Source organism: Enoplosus armatus, chromosome 15, assembly GCF_043641665.1.
Source record: "Enoplosus armatus isolate fEnoArm2 chromosome 15, fEnoArm2.hap1, whole genome shotgun sequence".
Lineage (NCBI taxonomy): Eukaryota > Metazoa > Chordata > Actinopteri > Centrarchiformes > Enoplosidae > Enoplosus > Enoplosus armatus.
Genome location: NC_092194.1, coordinates 3,207,331 through 3,231,183, shown reverse-complemented (window position 1 = coordinate 3,231,183; position 23,853 = coordinate 3,207,331). Strand labels below are relative to the sequence as shown.

The window sequence follows — 23,853 nt, the reverse complement described above, 5'->3', positions numbered from 1 at the left end:
TGTAAACCAGGTGTTTTACTGATATCATTGACTGTTAAATTTGTGTCTGTTTAATAGTAACAAAACATCAAACAACACAAACACATTCTTTGCTCTGTTATCCTATTTAGCAACACACACAGAGCCTTTGCCTTTATCTGGCAAGTACTAGCTGCTAAAAATAGAGACCACCATAACCAAACATGGACTGTGAAATCGAAAGTACAACAGACAAAAACACACCAGGCTCCTCCTCCCTTACAGGCTTCACTGACGGCTCCACATGAGAAAATAAAAGAGGACCTTTGGTTTGGATTGTCTGTCCATCACAGCAGGAATACTAAGACTGGTCTAAAAGAGGAGTTCAAACATCTATAAAGGGCCCGTTCATTCATATGTTGTAAGTCGGTGTTGTCTCTGCTCCAGCCTCATCAGGAAGGAAGACACTCGAGTGAGTAGCTGCTGATATTCAGTTCAGCAGACATTGAATTACAAGATTATTTTGATTATTCATTATTTATTACCAAAAGCAGAATGATGTCACATTTTGATTTTGACATTTTGAGGATTTCATTTTTGGAAAATAACGTCAAATCAAGTTAGCTGATCTCGTCGGCGATATCTTAAAAGAAAACAGTGCAGTTATTTCACTTCTGTTTTCCTCATAGCTTCAGTGATGGCCACGGATGATCCATGTGACTTCTTAGAAGACAAGGAACTGTTGGAAGAAATGAAAGAAGCAATGAATAAGAGTCATGCTGAAGGAGCTGCAAAGATCCAGGAGTATTTGGAGCGGCAGAATAATATTCCACTAAATATTGGCATCACAGGAGAGACAGGCTCTGGTAAATCCACCTTTGTTAATGCCTTTAGAGGAGTAGACAACAAGGACGAGGGAGCCGCTCCTACTGGTGCTGTAGAAACCACCATGGAGCCTACAGCATACCCCCACCCAAACTATCCCAATGTCTTACTATGGGATCTTCCTGGCGTGGGCACCATCAAATTTCCAGCTGACGAGTACCTGAAGCATGTTGGATTTGAAAAGTTTGACTTCTTCATCATCATCTCAGACACTCGCTTCAGAGAAAATGATGTGAAGCTCGCTCAGGAGATTGAAAGGATGGGGAAGAAGTTCTACTTTGTTCGCTCCAAGATTGACCATAACTTACGTGATGAGAAAGAAAGTCAGAGGGAGTTCAACGAAGAAAGGACTCTTGCACAAATCAGGGAAAACTGCATTCAAGGTAAGTCTGAGGTTAGAGGGGGAAATCACATGTGCCTAAAACTTAAAGGCAAATGTAACAAGGGGCACCACTAGACACTACTTCATTTTAAGGGGACAAGAGGCAAAAAGGACTTTACACATGGGCAGCCCAAGTTGAGGAAGAGCTAACAAAGTTAACAGGTCATGAAATGATTCATATAAACACTGGCAGAGTCCCCTAATGAGGGTCTGTAGGCTGGACCGCTCATCTTCTCAGATCTGAAAATTGGAATAAACTGTATACTGTACCCACGTGTCCTGGTGTCCGGTCTGGAGAGGGTTCCTGGGAAGTGTATCCCGACACCAGGAAGCTCAAGAGGTTGTTTCTAGTTTTATTATAATTTCATCATCTGAAATGGACTTCTCCATTCTCTTTGTGACACAGGTCTTGAAAAACAAGGTGTAAAGTCTCCACAAGTCTTCCTGGTGTCCAGCCGTCGTCTCCACTTGTATGATTTCAAACGGTTGGAGGAGACCTTAGAGAGAGAACTTCCTGCACACAAGAGGGATGCTCTGCTGTTTGCCATGCCCAATATTAACCTGGAGATCATCAACAAGAAGAAAAAGGCTTTACAAGCAGGAATAAAGTACCGTGCCTTTGCTTCTGCAGCGATAGCATCTGCACCAGTTGCTGGGCTCTCTTTTGCTACTGATGTAACCATGCTGGCTGATGCCGTCCTAATGTACCAAGTTACTTTTGGTCTTGATTGCAAGTCACTGCAGAATCTTGCTCATAGTGCAAGTGTGCCTTTGGATGATCTTATAGCCGTGATGACATCCCCACTGGCTGGAAAGGAAATAAGCAAAGAGCTTATCGTGAAGTTACTGGCCTTGTCTGCAGGTGAAGTTGCATTAATGGCAGCAGAGGAAGGGTCCAGATTTATTCCATTATTTGGAATCCCAATAGCCATGAGCTTCTCTTTTTTGTCCACATACAGAGTTCTCAATACCTTCCTCGACATGCTTGCTGAGGATGCACAGAGGGTGTTTAAAAGGGCCCTGGGCTTGAACACCTCAGTGTGATATCATAAGGTGAATGGAAATATGGCACATTTAAAAGTGTTAGTGTAGAATGCAAATGAGCTTCTGAATTATCTTTGTGGGTGGATTGTAATCTTTTCTGCAGTAAATGTTCTGTATACAAATCACAGTTTTCTAATCTAGTTGCACATTTCACCACACACTCTGGAAATGTGATGCGCACTGTCTGAATATTGTATTTTCATCTGAAGGCGTTTGAGTGATCAAATAAAATGTTCATTGAGATGACCTGAAATTTGTTTTTTGTTTTTTTGGTCATTATATGAAACCCAGTTTTTTCCTCAATTAATGATCCATGTCACACACCAGAAGGTTGTACAAACGTGTGCCTTCACTACCATCTAATGGACAGATGCTGTCATCACATTATCATGGAATTTTTTATGTGTCAGCCTCAGTGAAAATGTCCACTAATAGTTTTATTGAAATATGATGGGTTGCATCCTAACAGGAAAGGTTTCCCCAGCAAGACCCTGCCCAGTATCCTGGCTCTGTACACATCCTGATGAATGGGCCCCTCTCATTGAGTCACCCCCAGAACATTTATTTTTCCACCAGCCAAGACTGACAGTACTGACTGAGGTACCTGAAGCGTGTTGGATTTGAAAAGTTTGACTTCTTCATCATCATCTCAGACACTCGCTTCAGAGAAAATGATGTGAAGCTCGCTCAGGAGATTCAGAGGGCGGGGGGAAAAGTTCTACTTTGTTCGCTCAAAGATTGACAACGATCTACCAGCTGAGAAACAAAGTCAGAGGGAGTTCAATACTGAGTACTGGCACTTCTGATGTTTGTCCACATGAGTACCCTTACTTCTTATTGGGTACTGCCAAATCATGGTAAGTCTAGGTATGCACTCTAAACACTCGTGCAACGCTTAACGAAGACCCGCCCTACTCTGTCTCTGATTGGCTAGTGTTCGTTGGTTTGGTTGGTTAGGTTCAGGCAGGAGGAGTGAGATGTAACTGCGGGACCAGGAAGAAACTTTAGCAACTGATGAGGGCTCCTATTGACCTAATATAGGTCTTATATGGCGTTCATCTGCTTTTATCCAATTTTGAATGTCAAAACAAAGTGTCAACAAAGCACTGAAGGCCTTAAAACATGTTTTCAGTGAAAGCAGGTCTGAGCCAATGCAACAATGTCAGTAAGTAAAAAACTATTCTCATGCTTTCTTTTTTTCAGAAGATAAAGGAAGGGCTTTAAATAACACGTTTTCAGTCATGCTCAATTTATGTTGATTTGACACACTGTACTGACGCATTTGATGTGACTGCATCATGCAGCCTTGCCCATACATTATGGAGTTGCCTTTGGTATTCCTTCTCATTATCCAGTTCAATCTGTAGGCCAACAGATATCATATGTTCAGTCATATTTAATGAAATGCATGCAAAAATACATTTGAAGTGGGATATATTACCAAGATATGCATGTAAATATAAATATATCCAAGACACATGCGATGATCATGTCATGCAACTGCTGAATTAAGGTACTGGCACCTTTTTTTGGTCCGATTCAGGCACTGGTTGTCACTTGGTGAAAAGAGGCAGTTTGCCTTTATTTTACAGCCACAGCAGGTTTTTTTATTACAGGTCACATGTTCACATTGTAGGTCACTAAGATGTCATGTTGCTGAAACCAGCTCTTTGTAAGCTCTGTCGGACGGACTGATCTACCTGGTTTGCTGACAAACTGGTTGTATTGAGACAACGTTTTCTGGACCTTCAGAAGGCAAATGTTGTTCATATGAATGAGGGAGAGTGCAGATGTCAAAGGGAGCAGCTCTCTCATAAACAACCCCCACCTCTCCGCGTTTCATGTAAACCAGGTGTTTTACTGATATCATGGACGAGGAAACATGACGCTGATTGGTTTGGATACTCAGTTGCTCACAGCAGGACGTTTTCATTGGCCACTGATTGTCTAATGGGCTGAACTCGTTGCAAGTTTCTCAAACAGTAAGTCGTGTATTTACAGTTATACAATACACTATATTGTGTATTACGTGTATTGTTTATGACTGTAAATTTGTGTCTGTTTAATATTCAGCATAAGCACTTTAAAGAGGAGGTTAGAAGGTGTCTGTGTACGTGATCTGTTTCTGCATTCCTGTTTCAGATGTACTTGTAATTATCTCATGGGTGCAACAATACAGACTGTACAGGTATGCAGACAATGCAGAAACAGTTTGTTCTTCAGTACATCAGCAACAGGTGTGTAAGGCGTACTTTGTTCATCAAGTTCCAGGAGACCAGGCTGAAACCAGTACATTTGAACACATCTGACATACTGCGTCTGTACTTGATAAACTGGACAAACCAGTACTAGCTACTAAAAATAGAGACCACCATAACCAAACATGGACTGTGAAATCGAAAGTACAACAGACAAAAACACACCAGGCTCCTCCTCCCTTACAGGCTTCACTGACGGCTCAACATGAGAAAATAAAAGAGGACCTTTGGTTTGGATTGTCTGTCCATCACAGCAGGAATACTAAGACTGGTCTAAAAGAGGAGTTCAAACATCTATAAAGGGCCCGTTCATTCATATGTTATAAGTCGGTGTTGTCTCTGCTCCAGCCTCATCAGGAAGGAAGACACTCGAGTGAGTAGCTGCTGATATTCAGTTCAGCAGACACTGAATTACAAGATTATTTTGATTATTCATTATTTATTACCAAAAGCAAAATGATGTCACATTTTGATTTTGACATTTTGAGGATTTCATTTTTGGAAAATAACGTCAAATCAAGTTAGCTGATCTCGTCGGCGATATCTTAAAAGAAAACAGTGCAGTTATTTCACTTCTGTTTTCCTCATAGCTTCAGTGATGGCCACGGATGATCCATGTGACTTCTTAGAAGACAAGGAACTGTTGGAAGAAATGAAAGAAGCAATGAATAAGAGTCATGCTGAAGGAGCTGCAAAGATCCAGGAGTATTTGGAGCGGCAGAATAATATTCCACTAAATATTGGCATCACAGGAGAGACAGGCTCTGGTAAATCCACCTTTGTTAATGCCTTTAGAGGAGTAGACAACAAGGACGAGGGAGCCGCTCCTACTGGTGCTGTAGAAACCACCATGGAGCCTACAGCATACCCCCACCCAAACTATCCCAATGTCTTACTATGGGATCTTCCTGGCGTGGGCACCATCAAATTTCCAGCTGACGAGTACCTGAAGCATGTTGAATTTGAAAAGTTTGACTTCTTCATCATCATCTCAGACACTCGCTTCAGAGAAAATGATGTGAAGCTCGCTCAGGAGATTGAAAGGATGGGGAAAAAGTTCTACTTTGTTCGCTCCAAGATTGACCATAACTTACGTGATGAGAAAGAAAGTCAGAGGGAGTTCAACGAAGAAAGGACTCTTGCACAAATCAGGGAAAACTGCATTCAAGGTAAGTCTGAGGTTAGAGGGGGAAATCACATGTGCCTAAAACTTAAAGGCAAATGTAACAAGGGGCACCACTAGACACTACTTCATTTTAAGGGGACAAGAGGCAAAAAGGACTTTACACATGGGCAGCCCAAGTTGAGGAAGAGCTAACAAAGTTAACAGGTCATGAAATGATTCATATGAACACTGGCAGAGTCCCCTAATGAGGGTCTGTAGGCTGGACCGCTCATCTTCTCAGATCTGAAAATTGGAATAAACTGTATACTGTACCCACGTGTCCTGGTGTCCGGTCTGGAGAGGGTTCCTGGGAAGTGTATCCCGACACCAGGAAGCTCAAGAGGTTGTTTCTAGTTTTATTTTAATTTCATCATCTGAAATGGACTTCTCCATTCTCTTTGTGACACAGGTCTTGAAAAACAAGGTGTAAAGTCTCCACAAGTCTTCCTGGTGTCCAGCCGTCGTCTCCACTTGTATGATTTCAAACGGTTGGAGGAGACCTTAGAGAGAGAACTTCCTGCACACAAGAGGGATGCTCTGCTGTTTGCCATGCCCAATATTAACCTGGAGATCATCAACAAGAAGAAAAAGGCTTTACAAGCAGGAATAAAGTACCGTGCCTTTGTTTCTGCAGCGATAGCATCTGCACCAGTTGCTGGGCTCTCTTTTGCTGCTGATGTAACCATGCTGGCTGATGCCGTCCTAATGTACCAAGTTACTTTTGGTCTTGATTGCAAGTCACTGCAGAATCTTGCTCATAGTGCAAGTGTGCCTTTGGATGATCTTATAGCCGTGATGACATCCCCACTGGCTGGAAAGGAAATAAGCAAAGAGCTTATCGTGAAGTTACTGGCCTTGTCTGCAGGTGAAGTTACATTAATGGCAGCAGAGGAAGGGTCCAGATTTATTCCATTATTTGGAATCCCAATAGCCATGAGCTTCTCTTTTTTGTCCACATACAGAGTTCTCAATACCTTCCTCGACATGCTTGCTGAGGATGCACAGAGGGTGTTTAAAAGGGCCCTGGGCTTGAACACCTCAGTGTGATATCATAAGGTGAATGGAAATATGGCACATTTAAAAGTGTTAGTGTAGAATGCAAATGAGCTTCTGAATTATCTTTGTGGGTGGATTGTAATCTTTTCTGCAGTAAATGTTCTGTATACAAATCACAGTTTTCTAATCTAGTTGCACATTTCACCACACACTCTGGAAATGTGATGCGCACTGTCTGAATATTGTATTTTCATCTGAAGGCGTTTGAGTGATCAAATAAAATGTTCATTGAGATGACCTGAAATTTGTTTTTTGTTTTTTTGGTCATTATATGAAACCCAGTTTTTTCCTCAATTAATGATCCATGTCACACACCAGAAGGTTGTACAAACGTGTGCCTTCACTACCATCTAATGGACAGATGCTGTCATCACATTATCATGGAATTTTTTATGTGTCAGCCTCAGTGAAAATGTCCACTAATAGTTTTATTGAAATATGATGGGTTGCATCCTAACAGGAAAGGTTTCCCCAGCAAGACCCTGCCCAGTATCCTGGCTCTGTACACATCCTGATGAATGGGCCCCTCTCATTGAGTCACCCCCAGAACATTTATTTTTCCACCAGCCAAGACTGACAGTACTGACTGAGGTACCTGAAGCGTGTTGGATTTGAAAAGTTTGACTTCTTCATCATCATCTCAGACACTCGCTTCAGAGAAAATGATGTGAAGCTCGCTCAGGAGATTCAGAGGGCGGGGGGAAAAGTTCTACTTTGTTCGCTCAAAGATTGACAACGATCTACCAGCTGAGAAACAAAGTCAGAGGGAGTTCAATACTGAGTACTGGCACTTCTGATGTTTGTCCACATGAGTACCCTTACTTCTTATTGGGTACTGCCAAATCATGGTAAGTCTAGGTATGCACTCTAAACACTCGTGCAACGCTTAACGAAGACCCGCCCTACTCTGTCTCTGATTGGCTAGTGTTCGTTGGTTTGGTTGGTTAGGTTCAGGCAGGAGGAGTGAGATGTAACTGCGGGACCAGGAAGAAACTTTAGCAACTGATGAGGGCTCCTATTGACCTAATATAGGTCTTATATGGCGTTCATCTGCTTTTATCCAATTTTGAATGTCAAAACAAAGTGTCAACAAAGCACTGAAGGCCTTAAAACATGTTTTCAGTGAAAGCAGGTCTGAGCCAATGCAACAATGTCAGTAAGTAAAAAACTGTTCTCATGCTTTCTTTTTTTCAGAAGATAAAGGAAGGGCTTTAAATAACACGTTTTCAGTCATACTCAATTTATGTTGATTTGACACACTGTACTGACGCATTTGATGTGACTGCATCATGCAGCCTTGCCCATACATTATGGAGTTGCCTTTGGTATTCCTTCTCATTATCCAGTTCAATCTGTAGGCCAACAGATATCATATGTTCAGTCATATTTAATGAAATGCATGCAAAAATACATTTGAAGTGGGATATATTACCAAGATATGCATGTAAATATAAATATATCCAAGACACATGCGATGATCATGTCATGCAACTGCTGAATTAAGGTACTGGCACCTTTTTTTGGTCCGATTCAGGCACTGGTTGTCACTTGGTGAAAAGAGGCAGTTTGCCTTTATTTTACAGCCACAGCAGGTTTTTTTATTACAGGTCACATGTTCACATTGTAGGTCACTAAGATGTCATGTTGCTGAAACCAGCTCTTTGTAAGCTCTGTCGGACACACTGATCTACCTAGAAGGCAAATGTTGTTCATATGAATGAGTGAGAGTGCAGATGTCAAAGGGAGCAGCTCTCTCATAATCTTATCTTATTTTTATTTTTATTCTTATTCTTATTTTAGCTATTATATTCTACTTATTGTTATCAAAACAACAGCACCTTCAGACCACAGCAAATTCCTTGTAATGTATGTTACTTGGCATTAAACAGTTTCTGATTCTGATTCTGATTCTGATAAACAACCCCCACCTCTCCGCGTTTCTTGTAAAAACATGGACTGTGAAATCGAAAGTACAACAGACAAAAACACACCAGGCTCCTCCTCCCTTACAGGCTTCACTGACGGCTCCACATGAGAAAATAAAAGAGGACCTTTGGTTTGGATTGTCTGTCCATCACAGCAGGAATACTAAGACTGGTCTAAAAGAGGAGTTCAAACATCTATAAAGGGCCCGTTCATTCATATGTTATAAGTCGGTGTTGTCTCTGCTCCAGCCTCATCAGGAAGGAAGACACTCGAGTGAGTAGCTGCTGATATTCAGTTCAGCAGACATTGAATTACAAGATTATTTTGATTATTCATTATTTATTACCAAAAGCAGAATGATGTCACATTTTGATTTTGACATTTTGAGGATTTCATTTTTGGAAAATAACGTCAAATCAAGTTAGCTGATCTCGTCGGCGATATCTTAAAAGAAAACAGTGCAGTTATTTCACTTCTGTTTTCCTCATAGCTTCAGTGATGGCCACGGATGATCCATGTGACTTCTTAGAAGACAAGGAACTGTTGGAAGAAATGAAAGAAGCAATGAATAAGAGTCATGCTGAAGGAGCTGCAAAGATCCAGGAGTATTTGGAGCGGCAGAATAATATTCCACTAAATATTGGCATCACAGGAGAGACAGGCTCTGGTAAATCCACCTTTGTTAATGCCTTTAGAGGAGTAGACAACAAGGACGAGGGAGCCGCTCCTACTGGTGCTGTAGAAACCACCATGGAGCCTACAGCATACCCCCACCCAAACTATCCCAATGTCTTACTATGGGATCTTCCTGGCGTGGGCACCATCAAATTTCCAGCTGACGAGTACCTGAAGCATGTTGAATTTGAAAAGTTTGACTTCTTCATCATCATCTCAGACACTCGCTTCAGAGAAAATGATGTGAAGCTCGCTCAGGAGATTGAAAGGATGGGGAAGAAGTTCTACTTTGTTCGCTCCAAGATTGACCATAACTTACGTGATGAGAAAGAAAGTCAGAGGGAGTTCAACGAAGAAAGGACTCTTGCACAAATCAGGGAAAACTGCATTCAAGGTAAGTCTGAGGTTAGAGGGGGAAATCACATGTGCCTAAAACTTAAAGGCAAATGTAACAAGGGGCACCACTAGACACTACTTCATTTGAAGGGGACAAGAGGCAAAAAGGACTTTACACATGGGCAGCCCAAGTTGAGGAAGAGCTAACAAAGTTAACAGGTCATGAAATGATTCATATAAACACTGGCAGAGTCCCCTAATGAGGGTCTGTAGGCTGGACCGCTCATCTTCTCAGATCTGAAAATTGGAATAAACTGTATACTGTACCCACGTGTCCTGGTGTCCGGTCTGGAGAGGGTTCCTGGGAAGTGTATCCCGACACCAGGAAGCTCAAGAGGTTGTTTCTAGTTTTATTTTAATTTCATCATCTGAAATGGACTTCTCCATTCTCTTTGTGACACAGGTCTTGAAAAACAAGGTGTAAAGTCTCCACAAGTCTTCCTGGTGTCCAGCCGTCGTCTCCACTTGTATGATTTCAAACGGTTGGAGGAGACCTTAGAGAGAGAACTTCCTGCACACAAGAGGAATGCTCTGCTGTTTGCCATGCCCAATATTAACCTGGAGATCATCAACAAGAAGAAAAAGGCTTTACAAGCAGGAATAAAGTACCGTGCCTTTGCTTCTGCAGCGATAGCATCTGCACCAGTTGCTGGGCTCTCTTTTGCTACTGATGTAACCATGCTGGCTGATGCCGTCCTAATGTACCAAGTTACTTTTGGTCTTGATTGCAAGTCACTGCAGAATCTTGCTCATAGTGCAAGTGTGCCTTTGGATGATCTTATAGCCGTGATGACATCCCCACTGGCTGGAAAGGAAATAAGCAAAGAGCTTATCGTGAAGTTACTGGCCTTGTCTGCTGGTGAAGTTGCATTAATGGCAGCAGAGGAAGGGTCCAGATTTATTCCATTATTTGGAATCCCAATAGCAATGAGCCTCTCTTTTTTGTCCACATACAGAGTTCTCAATACCTTCCTCGACATGCTTGCTGAGGATGCACAGAGGGTGTTTAAAAGGGCCCTGGGCTTGAACACCTCAGTGTGATATCATAAGGTGAATGGAAATATGGCACATTTAAAAGTGTTAGTGTAGAATGCAAATGAGCTTCTGAATTATCTTTGTGGGTGGATTGTAATCTTTTCTGCAGTAAATGTTCTGTATACAAATCACAGTTTTCTAATCTAGTTGCACATTTCACCACACACTCTGGAAATGTGATGCGCACTGTCTGAATATTGTATTTTCATCTGAAGGCGTTTGAGTGATCAAATAAAATGTTCATTGAGATGACCTGAAATTTGTTTTTTGTTTTTTTGGTCATTATATGAAACCCAGTTTTTTCCTCAATTAATGATCCATGTCACACACCAGAAGGTTGTACAAACGTGTGCCTTCACTACCATCTAATGGACAGATGCTGTCATCACATTATCATGGAATTTTTTATGTGTCAGCCTCAGTGAAAATGTCCACTAATAGTTTTATTGAAATATGATGGGTTGCATCCTAACAGGAAAGGTTTCCCCAGCAAGACCCTGCCCAGTATCCTGGCTCTGTACACATCCTGATGAATGGGCCCCTCTCATTGAGTCACCCCCAGAACATTTATTTTTCCACCAGCCAAGACTGACAGTACTGACTGAGGTACCTGAAGCGTGTTGGATTTGAAAAGTTTGACTTCTTCATCATCATCTCAGACACTCGCTTCAGAGAAAATGATGTGAAGCTCGCTCAGGAGATTCAGAGGGCGGGGGGAAAAGTTCTACTTTGTTCGCTCAAAGATTGACAACGATCTACCAGCTGAGAAACAAAGTCAGAGGGAGTTCAATACTGAGTACTGGCACTTCTGATGTTTGTCCACATGAGTACCCTTACTTCTTATTGGGTACTGCCAAATCATGGTAAGTCTAGGTATGCACTCTAAACACTTGTGCAACGCTTAACGAAGACCCGCCCTACTCTGTCTCTGATTGGCTAGTGTTCATTGGTTTGGTTGGTTAGGTTCAGGCAGGAGGAGTGAGATGTAACTGCGGGACCAGGAAGAAACTTTAGCAACTGATGAGGGCTCCTATTGACCTAATATAGGTCTTATATGGCGTTCATCTGCTTTTATCCAATTTTGAATGTCAAAACAAAGTGTCAACAAAGCACTGAAGGCCTTAAAACATGTTTTCAGTGAAAGCAGGTCTGAGCCAATGCAACAATGTCAGTAAGTGAAAAACTGTTCTCATGCTTTCTTTTTTTCAGAATATAAAGGAAGGGCTTTAAATAACACGTTTTCAGTCATGCTCAATTTATGTTGATTTGACACACTGTACTGACGCATTTGATGTGACTGCATCATGCAGCCTTGCCCATACATTATGGAGTTGCCTTTGGTATTCCTTCTCATTATCCAGTTCAATCTGTAGGCCAACAGATATCATATGTTCAGTCATATTTAATGAAATGCATGCAAAAATACATTTGAAGTGACAAATTGACAAACTGGTTGTATTGAGACAACGTTTTCTGGACCTTCAGAAGGCAAATGTTGTTCATATGAATGAGGGAGAGTGCAGATGTCAAAGGGAGCAGCTCTCTCATAAACAACCCCCACCTCTCCGCGTTTCTTGTAAACCAGGTGTTTTACTGATATCATTGACTGTTAAATTTGTGTCTGTTTAATAGTAACAAAACATCAAACAACACAAACACATTCTTTGCTCTGTTATCCTATTTAGCAACACACACAGAGCCTTTGCCTTTATCTGGCAAGTACTAGCTGCTAAAAATAGAGACCACCATAACCAAACATGGACTGTGAAATCGAAAGTACAACAGACAAAAACACACCAGGCTCCTCCTCCCTTACAGGCTTCACTGACGGCTCCACATGAGAAAATAAAAGAGGACCTTTGGTTTGGATTGTCTGTCCATCACAGCAGGAATACTAAGACTGGTCTAAAAGAGGAGTTCAAACATCTATAAAGGGCCCGTTCATTCATATGTTGTAAGTCGGTGTTGTCTCTGCTCCAGCCTCATCAGGAAGGAAGACACTCGAGTGAGTAGCTGCTGATATTCAGTTCAGCAGACATTGAATTACAAGATTATTTTGATTATTCATTATTTATTACCAAAAGCAGAATGATGTCACATTTTGATTTTGACATTTTGAGGATTTCATTTTTGGAAAATAACGTCAAATCAAGTTAGCTGATCTCGTCGGCGATATCTTAAAAGAAAACAGTGCAGTTATTTCACTTCTGTTTTCCTCATAGCTTCAGTGATGGCCACGGATGATCCATGTGACTTCTTAGAAGACAAGGAACTGTTGGAAGAAATGAAAGAAGCAATGAATAAGAGTCATGCTGAAGGAGCTGCAAAGATCCAGGAGTATTTGGAGCGGCAGAATAATATTCCACTAAATATTGGCATCACAGGAGAGACAGGCTCTGGTAAATCCACCTTTGTTAATGCCTTTAGAGGAGTAGACAACAAGGACGAGGGAGCCGCTCCTACTGGTGCTGTAGAAACCACCATGGAGCCTACAGCATACCCCCACCCAAACTATCCCAATGTCTTACTATGGGATCTTCCTGGCGTGGGCACCATCAAATTTCCAGCTGACGAGTACCTGAAGCATGTTGGATTTGAAAAGTTTGACTTCTTCATCATCATCTCAGACACTCGCTTCAGAGAAAATGATGTGAAGCTCGCTCAGGAGATTGAAAGGATGGGGAAGAAGTTCTACTTTGTTCGCTCCAAGATTGACCATAACTTACGTGATGAGAAAGAAAGTCAGAGGGAGTTCAACGAAGAAAGGACTCTTGCACAAATCAGGGAAAACTGCATTCAAGGTAAGTCTGAGGTTAGAGGGGGAAATCACATGTGCCTAAAACTTAAAGGCAAATGTAACAAGGGGCACCACTAGACACTACTTCATTTTAAGGGGACAAGAGGCAAAAAGGACTTTACACATGGGCAGCCCAAGTTGAGGAAGAGCTAACAAAGTTAACAGGTCATGAAATGATTCATATGAACACTGGCAGAGTCCCCTAATGAGGGTCTGTAGGCTGGACCGCTCATCTTCTCAGATCTGAAAATTGGAATAAACTGTATACTGTACCCACGTGTCCTGGTGTCCGGTCTGGAGAGGGTTCCTGGGAAGTGTATCCCGACACCAGGAAGCTCAAGAGGTTGTTTCTAGTTTTATTTTAATTTCATCATCTGAAATGGACTTCTCCATTCTCTTTGTGACACAGGTCTTGAAAAACAAGGTGTAAAGTCTCCACAAGTCTTCCTGGTGTCCAGCCGTCGTCTCCACTTGTATGATTTCAAACGGTTGGAGGAGACCTTAGAGAGAGAACTTCCTGCACACAAGAGGAATGCTCTGCTGTTTGCCATGCCCAATATTAACCTGGAGATCATCAACAAGAAGAAAAAGGCTTTACAAGCAGGAATAAAGTACCGTGCCTTTGTTTCTGCAGTCATAGCATCTGCACCAGTTGCTGGGCTCTCTTTTGCTGCTGATGTAACCATGCTGGCTGATGCCGTCCAAATGTACCAAGTTACTTTTGGTCTTGATCGCAAGTCACTGCAGAATCTTGCTCATAGTGCAAGTGTGCCTTTGGATGATCTTATAGCCGTGATGACATCCCCACTGGCTGGAAAGGAAATAAGCAAAGAGCTTATCGTGAAGTTACTGGCCTTGTCTGCAGGTGAAGTTGCATTAATGGCAGCAGAGGAAGGGTCCAGATTTATTCCATTATTTGGAATCCCAATAGCCATGAGCTTCTCTTTTTTGTCCACATACAGAGTTCTCAATACCTTCCTCGACATGCTTGCTGAGGATGCACAGAGGGTGTTTAAAAGGGCCCTGGGCTTGAACACCTCAGTGTGATATCATAAGGTGAATGGAAATATGGCACATTTAAAAGTGTTAGTGTAGAATGCAAATGAGCTTCTGAATTATCTTTGTGGGTGGATTGTAATCTTTTCTGCAGTAAATGTTCTGTATACAAATCACAGTTTTCTAATCTAGTTGCACATTTCACCACACACTCTGGAAATGTGATGCGCACTGTCTGAATATTGTATTTTCATCTGAAGGCGTTTGAGTGATCAAATAAAATGTTCATTGAGATGACCTGAAATTTGTTTTTTGTTTTTTTGGTCATTATATGAAACCCAGTTTTTTCCTCAATTAATGATCCATGTCACACACCAGAAGGTTGTACAAACGTGTGCCTTCACTACCATCTAATGGACAGATGCTGTCATCACATTATCATGGAATTTTTTATGTGTCAGCCTCAGTGAAAATGTCCACTAATAGTTTTATTGAAATATGATGGGTTGCATCCTAACAGGAAAGGTTTCCCCAGCAAGACCCTGCCCAGTATCCTGGCTCTGTACACATCCTGATGAATGGGCCCCTCTCATTGAGTCACCCCCAGAACATTTATTTTTCCACCAGCCAAGACTGACAGTACTGACTGAGGTACCTGAAGCGTGTTGGATTTGAAAAGTTTGACTTCTTCATCATCATCTCAGACACTCGCTTCAGAGAAAATGATGTGAAGCTCGCTCAGGAGATTCAGAGGGCGGGGGGAAAAGTTCTACTTTGTTCGCTCAAAGATTGACAACGATCTACCAGCTGAGAAACAAAGTCAGAGGGAGTTCAATACTGAGTACTGGCACTTCTGATGTTTGTCCACATGAGTACCCTTACTTCTTATTGGGTACTGCCAAATCATGGTAAGTCTAGGTATGCACTCTAAACACTCGTGCAACGCTTAACGAAGACCCGCCCTACTCTGTCTCTGATTGGCTAGTGTTCGTTGGTTTGGTTGGTTAGGTTCAGGCAGGAGGAGTGAGATGTAACTGCGGGACCAGGAAGAAACTTTAGCAACTGATGAGGGCTCCTATTGACCTAATATAGGTCTTATATGGCGTTCATCTGCTTTTATCCAATTTTGAATGTCAAAACAAAGTGACATCAAAGCACTGAAGGCCTTAAAACATGTTTTCAGTGAAAGCAGGTCTGAGCCAATGCAACAATGTCAGTAAGTGAAAAACTATTCTCATGCTTTCTTTTTTTCAGAAGATAAAGGAAGGGCTTTAAATAACACGTTGTCAGTCATACTCAATTTATGTTGATTTGACACACTGTACTGACGCATTTGATGTGACTGCATCATGCAGCCTTGCCCATACATTATGGAGTTGCCTTTGGTATTCCTTCTCATTATCCAGTTCAATCTGTAGGCCAACAGATATCATATGTTCAGTCATATTTAATGAAATGCATGCAAAAATACATTTGAAGTGACAAATTGACAAACTGGTTGTATTGAGACAACGTTTTCTGGACCTTCAGAAGGCAAATGTTGTTCATATGAATGAGGGAGAGTGCAGATGTCAAAGGGAGCAGCTCTCTCATAAACAACCCCCACCTCTCCGCGTTTCTTGTAAACCAGGTGTTTTACTGATATCATTGACTGTTAAATTTGTGTCTGTTTAATAGTAACAAAACATCAAACAACACAAACACATTCTTTGCTCTGTTATCCTATTTAGCAACACACACAGAGCCTTTGCCTTTATCTGGCAAGTACTAGCTGCTAAAAATAGAGACCACCATAACCAAACATGGACTGTGAAATCGAAAGTACAACAGACAAAAACACACCAGGCTCCTCCTCCCTTACAGGCTTCACTGACGGCTCCACATGAGAAAATAAAAGAGGACCTTTGGTTTGGATTGTCTGTCCATCACAGCAGGAATACTAAGACTGGTCTAAAAGAGGAGTTCAAACATCTATAAAGGGCCCGTTCATTCATATGTTATAAGTCGGTGTTGTCTCTGCTCCAGCCTCATCAGGAAGGAAGACACTCGAGTGAGTAGCTGCTGATATTCAGTTCAGCAGACATTGAATTACAAGATTATTTTGATTATTCATTATTTATTACCAAAAGCAGAATGATGTCACATTTTGATTTTGACATTTTGAGGATTTCATTTTTGGAAAATAACGTCAAATCAATATCAATATCAATATCTTAAAAGAAAACAGTGCAGTTATTTCACTTCTGTTTTCCTCATAGCTTCAGTGATGGCCACGGATGATCCATGTGACTTCTTAGAAGACAAGGAACTGTTGGAAGAAATGAAAGAAGCAATGAATAAGAGTCATGCTGAAGGAGCTGCAAAGATCCAGGAGTATTTGGAGCGGCAGAATAATATTCCACTAAATATTGGCATCACAGGAGAGACAGGCTCTGGTAAATCCACCTTTGTTAATGCCTTTAGAGGAGTAGACAACAAGGACGAGGGAGCCGCTCCTACTGGTGCTGTAGAAACCACCATGGAGCCTACAGCATACCCCCACCCAAACTATCCCAATGTCTTACTATGGGATCTTCCTGGCGTGGGCACCATCAAATTTCCAGCTGACGAGTACCTGAAGCATGTTGGATTTGAAAAGTTTGACTTCTTCATCATCATCTCAGACACTCGCTTCAGAGAAAATGATGTGAAGCTCGCTCAGGAGATTGAAAGGATGGGGAAGAAGTTCTACTTTGTTCGCTCCAAGATTGACCATAACTTACGTGATGAGAAAGAAAGTCAGAGGGAGTTCAACGAAGAAAGGACTCTTGCACAAATCAGGGAAAACTGCATTCAAGGTAAGTCTGAGGTTAGAGGGGGAAATCACATGTGCCTAAAACTTAAAGGCAAATGTAACAAGGGGCACCACTAGACACTACTTCATTTTAAGGGGACAAGAGGCAAAAAGGACTTTACACCTTGGTTTGCAAGAGCCTTGTCACAGAAGAGAATGAGAAGTCCTTTCAGATGGATGAATGATTATAATGAACACTGGAGAGAACAACCTCTTGAGGCTTCCTGTAGGCTGGGATACTCTTCTCAGGAACCCTGCTGTCCAGACCGGACACCAGGACACCTGGTGTCCGGTCTGGAGAGGGTTCCTGGGAAGTGTATCCCGACACCAGGAAGCTCAAGAGGTTGTTTCTAGTTTTATTATAATTTCATCATCTGAAATGGACTTCTCCATTCTCTTTGTGACACAGGTCTTGAAAAACAAGGTGTAAAGTCTCCACAAGTCTTCCTGGTGTCCAGCCGTCGTCTCCACTTGTATGATTTCAAACGGTTGGAGGAGACCTTAGAGAGAGAACTTCCTGCACACAAGAGGAATGCTCTGCTGTTTGCCATGCCCAATATTAACCTGGAGATCATCAACAAGAAGAAAAAGGCTTTACAAGCAGGAATAAAGTACCGTGCCTTTGCTTCTGCAGCGATAGCATCTGCACCAGTTGCTGGGCTCTCTTTTGCTACTGATGTAACCATGCTGGCTGATGCCGTCCAAATGTACCAAGTTACTTTTGGTCTTGATCGCAAGTCACTGCAGAATCTTGCTCATAGTGCAAGTGTGCCTTTGGATGATCTTATAGCCGTGATGACATCCCCACTGGCTGGAAAGGAAATAAGCAAAGAGCTTATCGTGAAGTTACTGGCCTTGTCTGCTGGTGAAGTTGCATTAATGGCAGCAGAGGAAGGGTCCAGATTTATTCCATTATTTGGAATCCCAATAGCAATGAGCCTCTCTTTTTTGTCCACATACAGAGTTCTCAATACCTTCCTCGACATGCTTGCTGAGGATGCACAGAGGGTGTTTAAAAGGGCCCTGGGCTTGAACACCTCAGTGTGATATCATAAGGTGAATGGAAATATGGCACATTTAAAAGTGTTAGTGTAGAATGCAAATGAGCTTCTGAATTATCTTTGTGGGTGGATTGTAATCTTTTCTGCAGTAAATGTTCTGTATACAAATCACAGTTTTCTAATCTAGTTGCACATTTCACCACACACTCTGGAAATGTGATGCGCACTGTCTGAATATTGTATTTTCATCTGAAGGCGTTTGAGTGATCAAATAAAATGTTCATTGAGATGACCTGAAATTTGTTTTTTGTTTTTTTGGTCATTATATGAAACCCAGTTTTTTCCTCAATTAATGATCCATGTCACACACCAGAAGGTTGTACAAACGTGTGCCTTCACTACCATCTAATGGACAGATGCTGTCATCACATTATCATGGAATTTTTTATGTGTCAGCCTCAGTGAAAATGTCCACTAATAGTTTTATTGAAATATGATGGGTTGCATCCTAACAGGAAAGGTTTCCCCAGCAAGACCCTGCCCAGTATCCTGGCTCTGTACACATCCTGATGAATGGGCCCCTCTCATTGAGTCACCCCCAGAACATTTATTTTTCCACCAGCCAAGACTGACAGTACTGACTGAGGTACCTGAAGCGTGTTGGATTTGAAAAGTTTGACTTCTTCATCATCATCTCAGACACTCGCTTCAGAGAAAATGATGTGAAGCTCGCTCAGGAGATTCAGAGGGCGGGGGGAAAAGTTCTACTTTGTTCGCTCAAAGATTGACAACGATCTACCAGCTGAGAAACAAAGTCAGAAGGAGTTCAATGAAGACAGGACTTTTGTAATAATTTCTAATCAAATCTCAATATATTAATCATAATATATCTATAATAACAATATATTCTTCTCTAATATTATATCCAAATAGTAATCATATGTTCAATGGATTTTCTGTGTTGATAGTAAGCTACATCTCCATTTGCAACTAAAGAACATGTGTCTACTGTATTCACATTATTAAAGCTACACTAATCAATATTTTATATTAACAATGGATAGTTAAGGGTAAGTATTTTGTTTGCAGGACTGTTACTTGTGATGGAGTTTTTCTACATTGTGGTATTGATACTTTTACTTAAGTAAAGGATCTGAATACTTCCTTCTTCCTGCTTTATTATTTCATGTTAGAAATATCACAGATCACCATCCGTATGCATGTCACTCTTTGCTCTCTACACTACACTTGATGTATACTGTACTGTAGAGCATGTTTTCTCTTGTCCTTAATATTCTGTATGGCACAAAATCCACCTTGTCATGCGTCTCTCTTTCCTCATCTGTAAATCCTTTCCTGCGTGAGCACGCCTCCCTCAGTCCTTTCTGTGTCAGTGCACCATTATTCACCTCGTCAATAATAAAACTGATCATTCTGAAGAAGAGAGTAAACAATCAGTTGTAAGGGACAAAAGTTTATTGTAACCCTACAAAAGACACAGGGTGAGAAAAAAATACAAAACAAAAATAAAATTATAGAAATGAAAAAAATCAAAAAATCTCATTCTTATACAAGTCTCAAAACTATCCATCATACACGGACCACAGTTGAATTATTCATATTTTTAATATAACATTTTTGTTGTAATGCTGTGTGTACATACAAAATATAGCAAACTAAATAAGGCAAATAAATAGAGGTACAATTTACAGGAAAATGGAACATTCCTCAATGTTTTAATCTTTTTTTTTTTTTTAAATCTTATCTCAAACATCAAGAATGGTGTACAAAATGCTTTTTTTTTTTTCCAACTGTACATCTTTCGGTGGAGGACATTTTTTTTCCAACCATAAAAATACTGACTCCTCACAATTATACAACCTCTAAAACTGGGTGAACCTCCTCTCGGGCAGTACAAACTGTGGTGTAACAGGTGTGTTCCATATTGCAAGCAATTATCTATTAAAGGTTGAGGTCAACACATCACACTTGGTGCACTCTTCTTCAGGCATGCAGGTCGACGCCAAATGCATGATTTGACAGAAACGTGGTTGGGTTCAGAAAACATTCCCCCCCTTTTCTTTTACACACCAAAGCAGGTGACACAGGCAGGTGAGGGTTTAAAACTCAATGCTCTGCTGTTACGTACGAGTGTCACCTCCCCACAGATCCCATCTCTGCCATCCAACAGACTGACTATTAATGCGTTTCCAGCGGCCCAGCCGGAGTCCTCAACCTCACTTGCCCCTTTTCCTCTCTTTCTTCTATACACCATGCTTTTTGTTTTGCATCACTCTTTCGTTGCACCCTTCTCATTTCTAGAGGAATCTAAGCCCTCAAAATGGCGCTGCGAATGGAAATGTCCCATAATAAAAGTGCATTGAACAAGCTACTAATTTCATTCCTCTGATTTCCATCTGTACACTCCAAAATCAGCCAGTCAATGGCCAAATAAACATCCAAACATGTAACAACATAAACATGTAATAATACTGACAATGTTGCAATACCCCTCAGTAAATAGTCTGCACTACAATACGGGTTAAAGCTCAGGATTAAGAGTTTAAAGGGTCTGCCAAAGTCTGATATACTAACTCTGATTAACTGAAAGACAAAGGAGCAGAAGTTAGGAAATAGAATAGCTCAAATATACTTGAGATGCTGGTTAAGGAATAGGCAGTCGTATGTTATTTTCCCCTTAGGACGTCATAGACTTTTCAGATTTGTCAAAGTGTCGTTTTAATGTATTTGGTTTACCAGTTAATCTCTAAAGTGTGGGACATGGGAAGTCAAAGATCCTCTCTGCACTCACATCGTCTTTTCAACATCAGCTTCTCTCCTGCTTCAGTTTGAGGAAAACTTAAAGAAATAAACTGGTAGGATGAGGTGTCTCTGTGAAATCATCTCTCAATAGATTTAGCAAAAAAGGGAGCAGGGTTTTGTCTGTACAGGTAACAGGTCAAACCTCTCTGATGACATGCCAGCCACACTTAAGTTCACGTGCTGGACTTCATTTTAGGAGACTCTGGCGAGTTACTGAGCCTAGAGCTGTGGTCAAGTGCCATATCATGTTAACACTGCTTCTGACTGCTTGTGATGTCAGGCGTTAACACAAAGTGCATTGCCTGAAGCCACAAGATGGCGCCAGTTAGTCCAATTCCAAATGTCAGCTGCATTTCACTAGCAAACACAGCACAAGCACAATAATAGGAATGGTACAAGTGTGAAAACCGGGTCAGAGGCACTTAAAGGTGAAAACGAAAATGTGTTAAAGACCAGAAAAGCTGGCAGGATGAAGGAACAAAGACTAACTGGGATAGCCATTACTACAGCAGAGATCTTCATGACGCACTGCAATACTCCAAGTGCTTACTGAGTCAAGTGCGTTGGGAAAATGTCTCTAATGCGATGTGAGGAATGGAGAAAGGAACTGCAACATGAGCCCTCGGTGTTACTATGAGAGCAACCACTTGACTCTGATCCCTTACAAACTGAGCCAGAGACTGTTGTGCAAATCCTTTGGCCTGTCAAACTCAACCAATCTATGCATAATAAGGATAGATTCCAAAACATGAAGCTGTGAAGAAAAAGCTTAGCTAGATTCCAGCCATTAAATTTATTTTGCCTTTTCTAATTGTGGATTATTAAGAAACGTGCATGAATGGGCTAACAGAGGGGATTAAACACAGGGTGTTCCCAGTTTTTGATTTGCTCTGAAAAAGACCAAGTCCAATCTTCCTACTGTACTCCTGGACACCTCACCTATGGCTCTATACTGTACTGTAGTAACCACGCATGCAGATGGAATGACTAAAATGGGTTATCTAAGAACAAAATGGATTATTACCAGGATGATACCATGTGAACATCATGCATGTGTTGCCCTCTACCTGCTGATCTGATGACGAGTGTTCATATGTGGCACATGATTCTTGTTTTTAAGGGATCCTTCCTTTCATTTTAGCTCCCAAAATGACCTCCTCATCTCCCCAAGATCTGACCAGGAGTGGCTCCTTCCACAGCGGAGCCCTCACCCCAGGGTTAGAGCCCTCTCTGTGGGTGCACGTCCTGTAGCAAGCTACTGGATGTCCATCCTCAAGAAGATGATCTAAATGTTGCATTGCAGCCTTTGTCATGCAGGTTACTTATTATGACTGGTCTAGACGTATGTAAACAAATGTGTGAGACAAGCTGGGAGGAAAGATGGAAGCAAGGATTGTTTTCTATGATGCTCTCCGAGGCTGTCAAAGTCTTCCATTAAAGAACCCTAAATATTTGCATCAAGCCACTATGAGAATTTCCACACCCTTACGTGTTTTTTGTTGTTCCTTGACTTTGCAGACTCATCACATGGTCGGATATTACAATGCCAACTGAAATAAAAACCCACAGAAATACAGTATGATGAGCCTGAATCTTGCTAACAGAGTAATCAAGCTCTAGTTTAACTTGAGAAATTCTCAACTGGACTGATGGCTCTGTCCAGAGAGCACCAGAGGAACAGATCCTACAGATACTATAGACGAGAGTCACTGAAGGCCCAGTGAGAACTGCTATACAGCATCCTTGAGAGTCCACATGGTCTGGATTTTAGATGTGAACCATGCACACTGACAGCTGAGCAGGGAGAGCACTGTAAACTAACTGCGGATTGTGCCTTAAAGTTTAAATTCATATATGGCATTCCTTCATTATCTTTGTCATAGATAAGTGTCCCGAGGACACAGTAGATCGGCTTGTGGAGACCTATGAGTGTGACGTTTGTCAGAAGAGCTACAGTGCAAACAAGACGTACAGGTGTGAAAAGGACAAGTAATTGTCTTTTTTACATAAAGCGCAAAATGTATAGAAATTCACTTCAACAGCAATGTGAACTTGCAACACCAACAAATAATGCATTGCGTGTACAAAACCCCCAAATGCCATGAAAACATAAAAAAACCTCTACATCTTTGCAATTAGCTTGTCTGCATCTAAATATAAATATATATCAACGCCTAATTGCAGTATTGTTTTGTATTAATACATTTACATTTGTTTTCTCTTTGCTTTGGCACTGGTTAATGCCAGAACAATGTTGAAACCATTAAAGAGTGTAGGTGAGGCTTGACCCTTGTGGCACGGTCATCGTTTTGTCAGGTGGATCAAGCTGAGAAGTTGTTTTGTTTTTCCTTGAGAAGAGCTGTAATCCTCTGAAATTGCATCTCAGGATGTACGCACGTTCCTCCCTGGGAATGCCGTGTGCTGGAGGAGGCCATTGGGATGAATGGACAAAGCATTCTGGGATTCGCTGACTGCGCGCCCTTCTTTGCAGCAAAGGAAGTTCATGAATATCCACCTGCTCTGTGGCTGAAAAGTCTCTGTTCTGGAGGACACTTGAAGCAACCATGACTGTGGAGGGTATGGCTTGGTCCCCCCTTCCCACCTTCTTTTTCTGTTTTTTTTT

At 41.5% G+C, this 23,853-nt stretch overlaps 5 protein-coding genes across 5 annotated transcripts; all 5 read left to right on the top strand.

The window, feature by feature from the left end:
* The first annotated feature begins 251 nt into the window (after positions 1–251).
* Positions 252–2,515, top strand: LOC139297531 (interferon-inducible GTPase 5-like). Its single transcript, XM_070920243.1, has 3 exons — positions 252–430; positions 648–1,226; positions 1,632–2,515. Exons 2-3 carry the CDS (start codon positions 656–658, stop codon positions 2,267–2,269), a joined length of 1,209 nt encoding a protein of 402 aa, XP_070776344.1. The 5' UTR covers positions 252–430; positions 648–655; the 3' UTR covers positions 2,270–2,515.
* A 2,225-nt stretch (positions 2,516–4,740) lies between these two features.
* On the top strand, positions 4,741–6,985 carry LOC139297525 (interferon-inducible GTPase 5-like). The gene is made up of 3 exons (XM_070920234.1): positions 4,741–4,900; positions 5,118–5,696; positions 6,102–6,985. The coding sequence occupies exons 2-3, from the start codon at positions 5,126–5,128 to the stop codon at positions 6,737–6,739; spliced, it is 1,209 nt and encodes a 402-aa protein (XP_070776335.1). The 5' UTR covers positions 4,741–4,900; positions 5,118–5,125; the 3' UTR covers positions 6,740–6,985.
* A 1,779-nt stretch (positions 6,986–8,764) lies between these two features.
* On the top strand, positions 8,765–11,032 carry LOC139297528 (interferon-inducible GTPase 5-like). Its single transcript, XM_070920239.1, has 3 exons — positions 8,765–8,947; positions 9,165–9,743; positions 10,149–11,032. Exons 2-3 carry the CDS (start codon positions 9,173–9,175, stop codon positions 10,784–10,786), a joined length of 1,209 nt encoding a protein of 402 aa, XP_070776340.1. The 5' UTR covers positions 8,765–8,947; positions 9,165–9,172; the 3' UTR covers positions 10,787–11,032.
* A 1,569-nt stretch (positions 11,033–12,601) lies between these two features.
* LOC139297509 (interferon-inducible GTPase 5-like) lies at positions 12,602–14,870 on the top strand. Its single transcript, XM_070920214.1, has 3 exons — positions 12,602–12,785; positions 13,003–13,581; positions 13,987–14,870. Exons 2-3 carry the CDS (start codon positions 13,011–13,013, stop codon positions 14,622–14,624), a joined length of 1,209 nt encoding a protein of 402 aa, XP_070776315.1. The 5' UTR covers positions 12,602–12,785; positions 13,003–13,010; the 3' UTR covers positions 14,625–14,870.
* Positions 14,871–16,442: 1,572 nt separating this feature from the next.
* LOC139297500 (interferon-inducible GTPase 5-like) lies at positions 16,443–18,699 on the top strand. Its single transcript, XM_070920203.1, has 3 exons — positions 16,443–16,623; positions 16,832–17,410; positions 17,816–18,699. The coding sequence occupies exons 2-3, from the start codon at positions 16,840–16,842 to the stop codon at positions 18,451–18,453; spliced, it is 1,209 nt and encodes a 402-aa protein (XP_070776304.1). The 5' UTR covers positions 16,443–16,623; positions 16,832–16,839; the 3' UTR covers positions 18,454–18,699.
* The last annotated feature ends 5,154 nt before the right edge of the window (positions 18,700–23,853 follow it).

Bases quoted from the DNA above. Each gene is read 5' to 3' on its own strand.
- LOC139297531 (XM_070920243.1), top strand. From the start codon at position 656: ATGGCCACGGATGATCCATGTGACTTCTTAGAAGACAAGGAACTGTTG. The intron at 1,227-1,631 runs GTAAGTCTGAGG...TTTGTGACACAG, and splicing joins CAGGGAAAACTGCATTCAAG to GTCTTGAAAAACAAGGTGTA.
- LOC139297525 (XM_070920234.1), top strand. From the start codon at position 5,126: ATGGCCACGGATGATCCATGTGACTTCTTAGAAGACAAGGAACTGTTG. The intron at 5,697-6,101 runs GTAAGTCTGAGG...TTTGTGACACAG, and splicing joins CAGGGAAAACTGCATTCAAG to GTCTTGAAAAACAAGGTGTA.
- LOC139297528 (XM_070920239.1), top strand. From the start codon at position 9,173: ATGGCCACGGATGATCCATGTGACTTCTTAGAAGACAAGGAACTGTTG. The intron at 9,744-10,148 runs GTAAGTCTGAGG...TTTGTGACACAG, and splicing joins CAGGGAAAACTGCATTCAAG to GTCTTGAAAAACAAGGTGTA.
- LOC139297509 (XM_070920214.1), top strand. From the start codon at position 13,011: ATGGCCACGGATGATCCATGTGACTTCTTAGAAGACAAGGAACTGTTG. The intron at 13,582-13,986 runs GTAAGTCTGAGG...TTTGTGACACAG, and splicing joins CAGGGAAAACTGCATTCAAG to GTCTTGAAAAACAAGGTGTA.
- LOC139297500 (XM_070920203.1), top strand. From the start codon at position 16,840: ATGGCCACGGATGATCCATGTGACTTCTTAGAAGACAAGGAACTGTTG. The intron at 17,411-17,815 runs GTAAGTCTGAGG...TTTGTGACACAG, and splicing joins CAGGGAAAACTGCATTCAAG to GTCTTGAAAAACAAGGTGTA.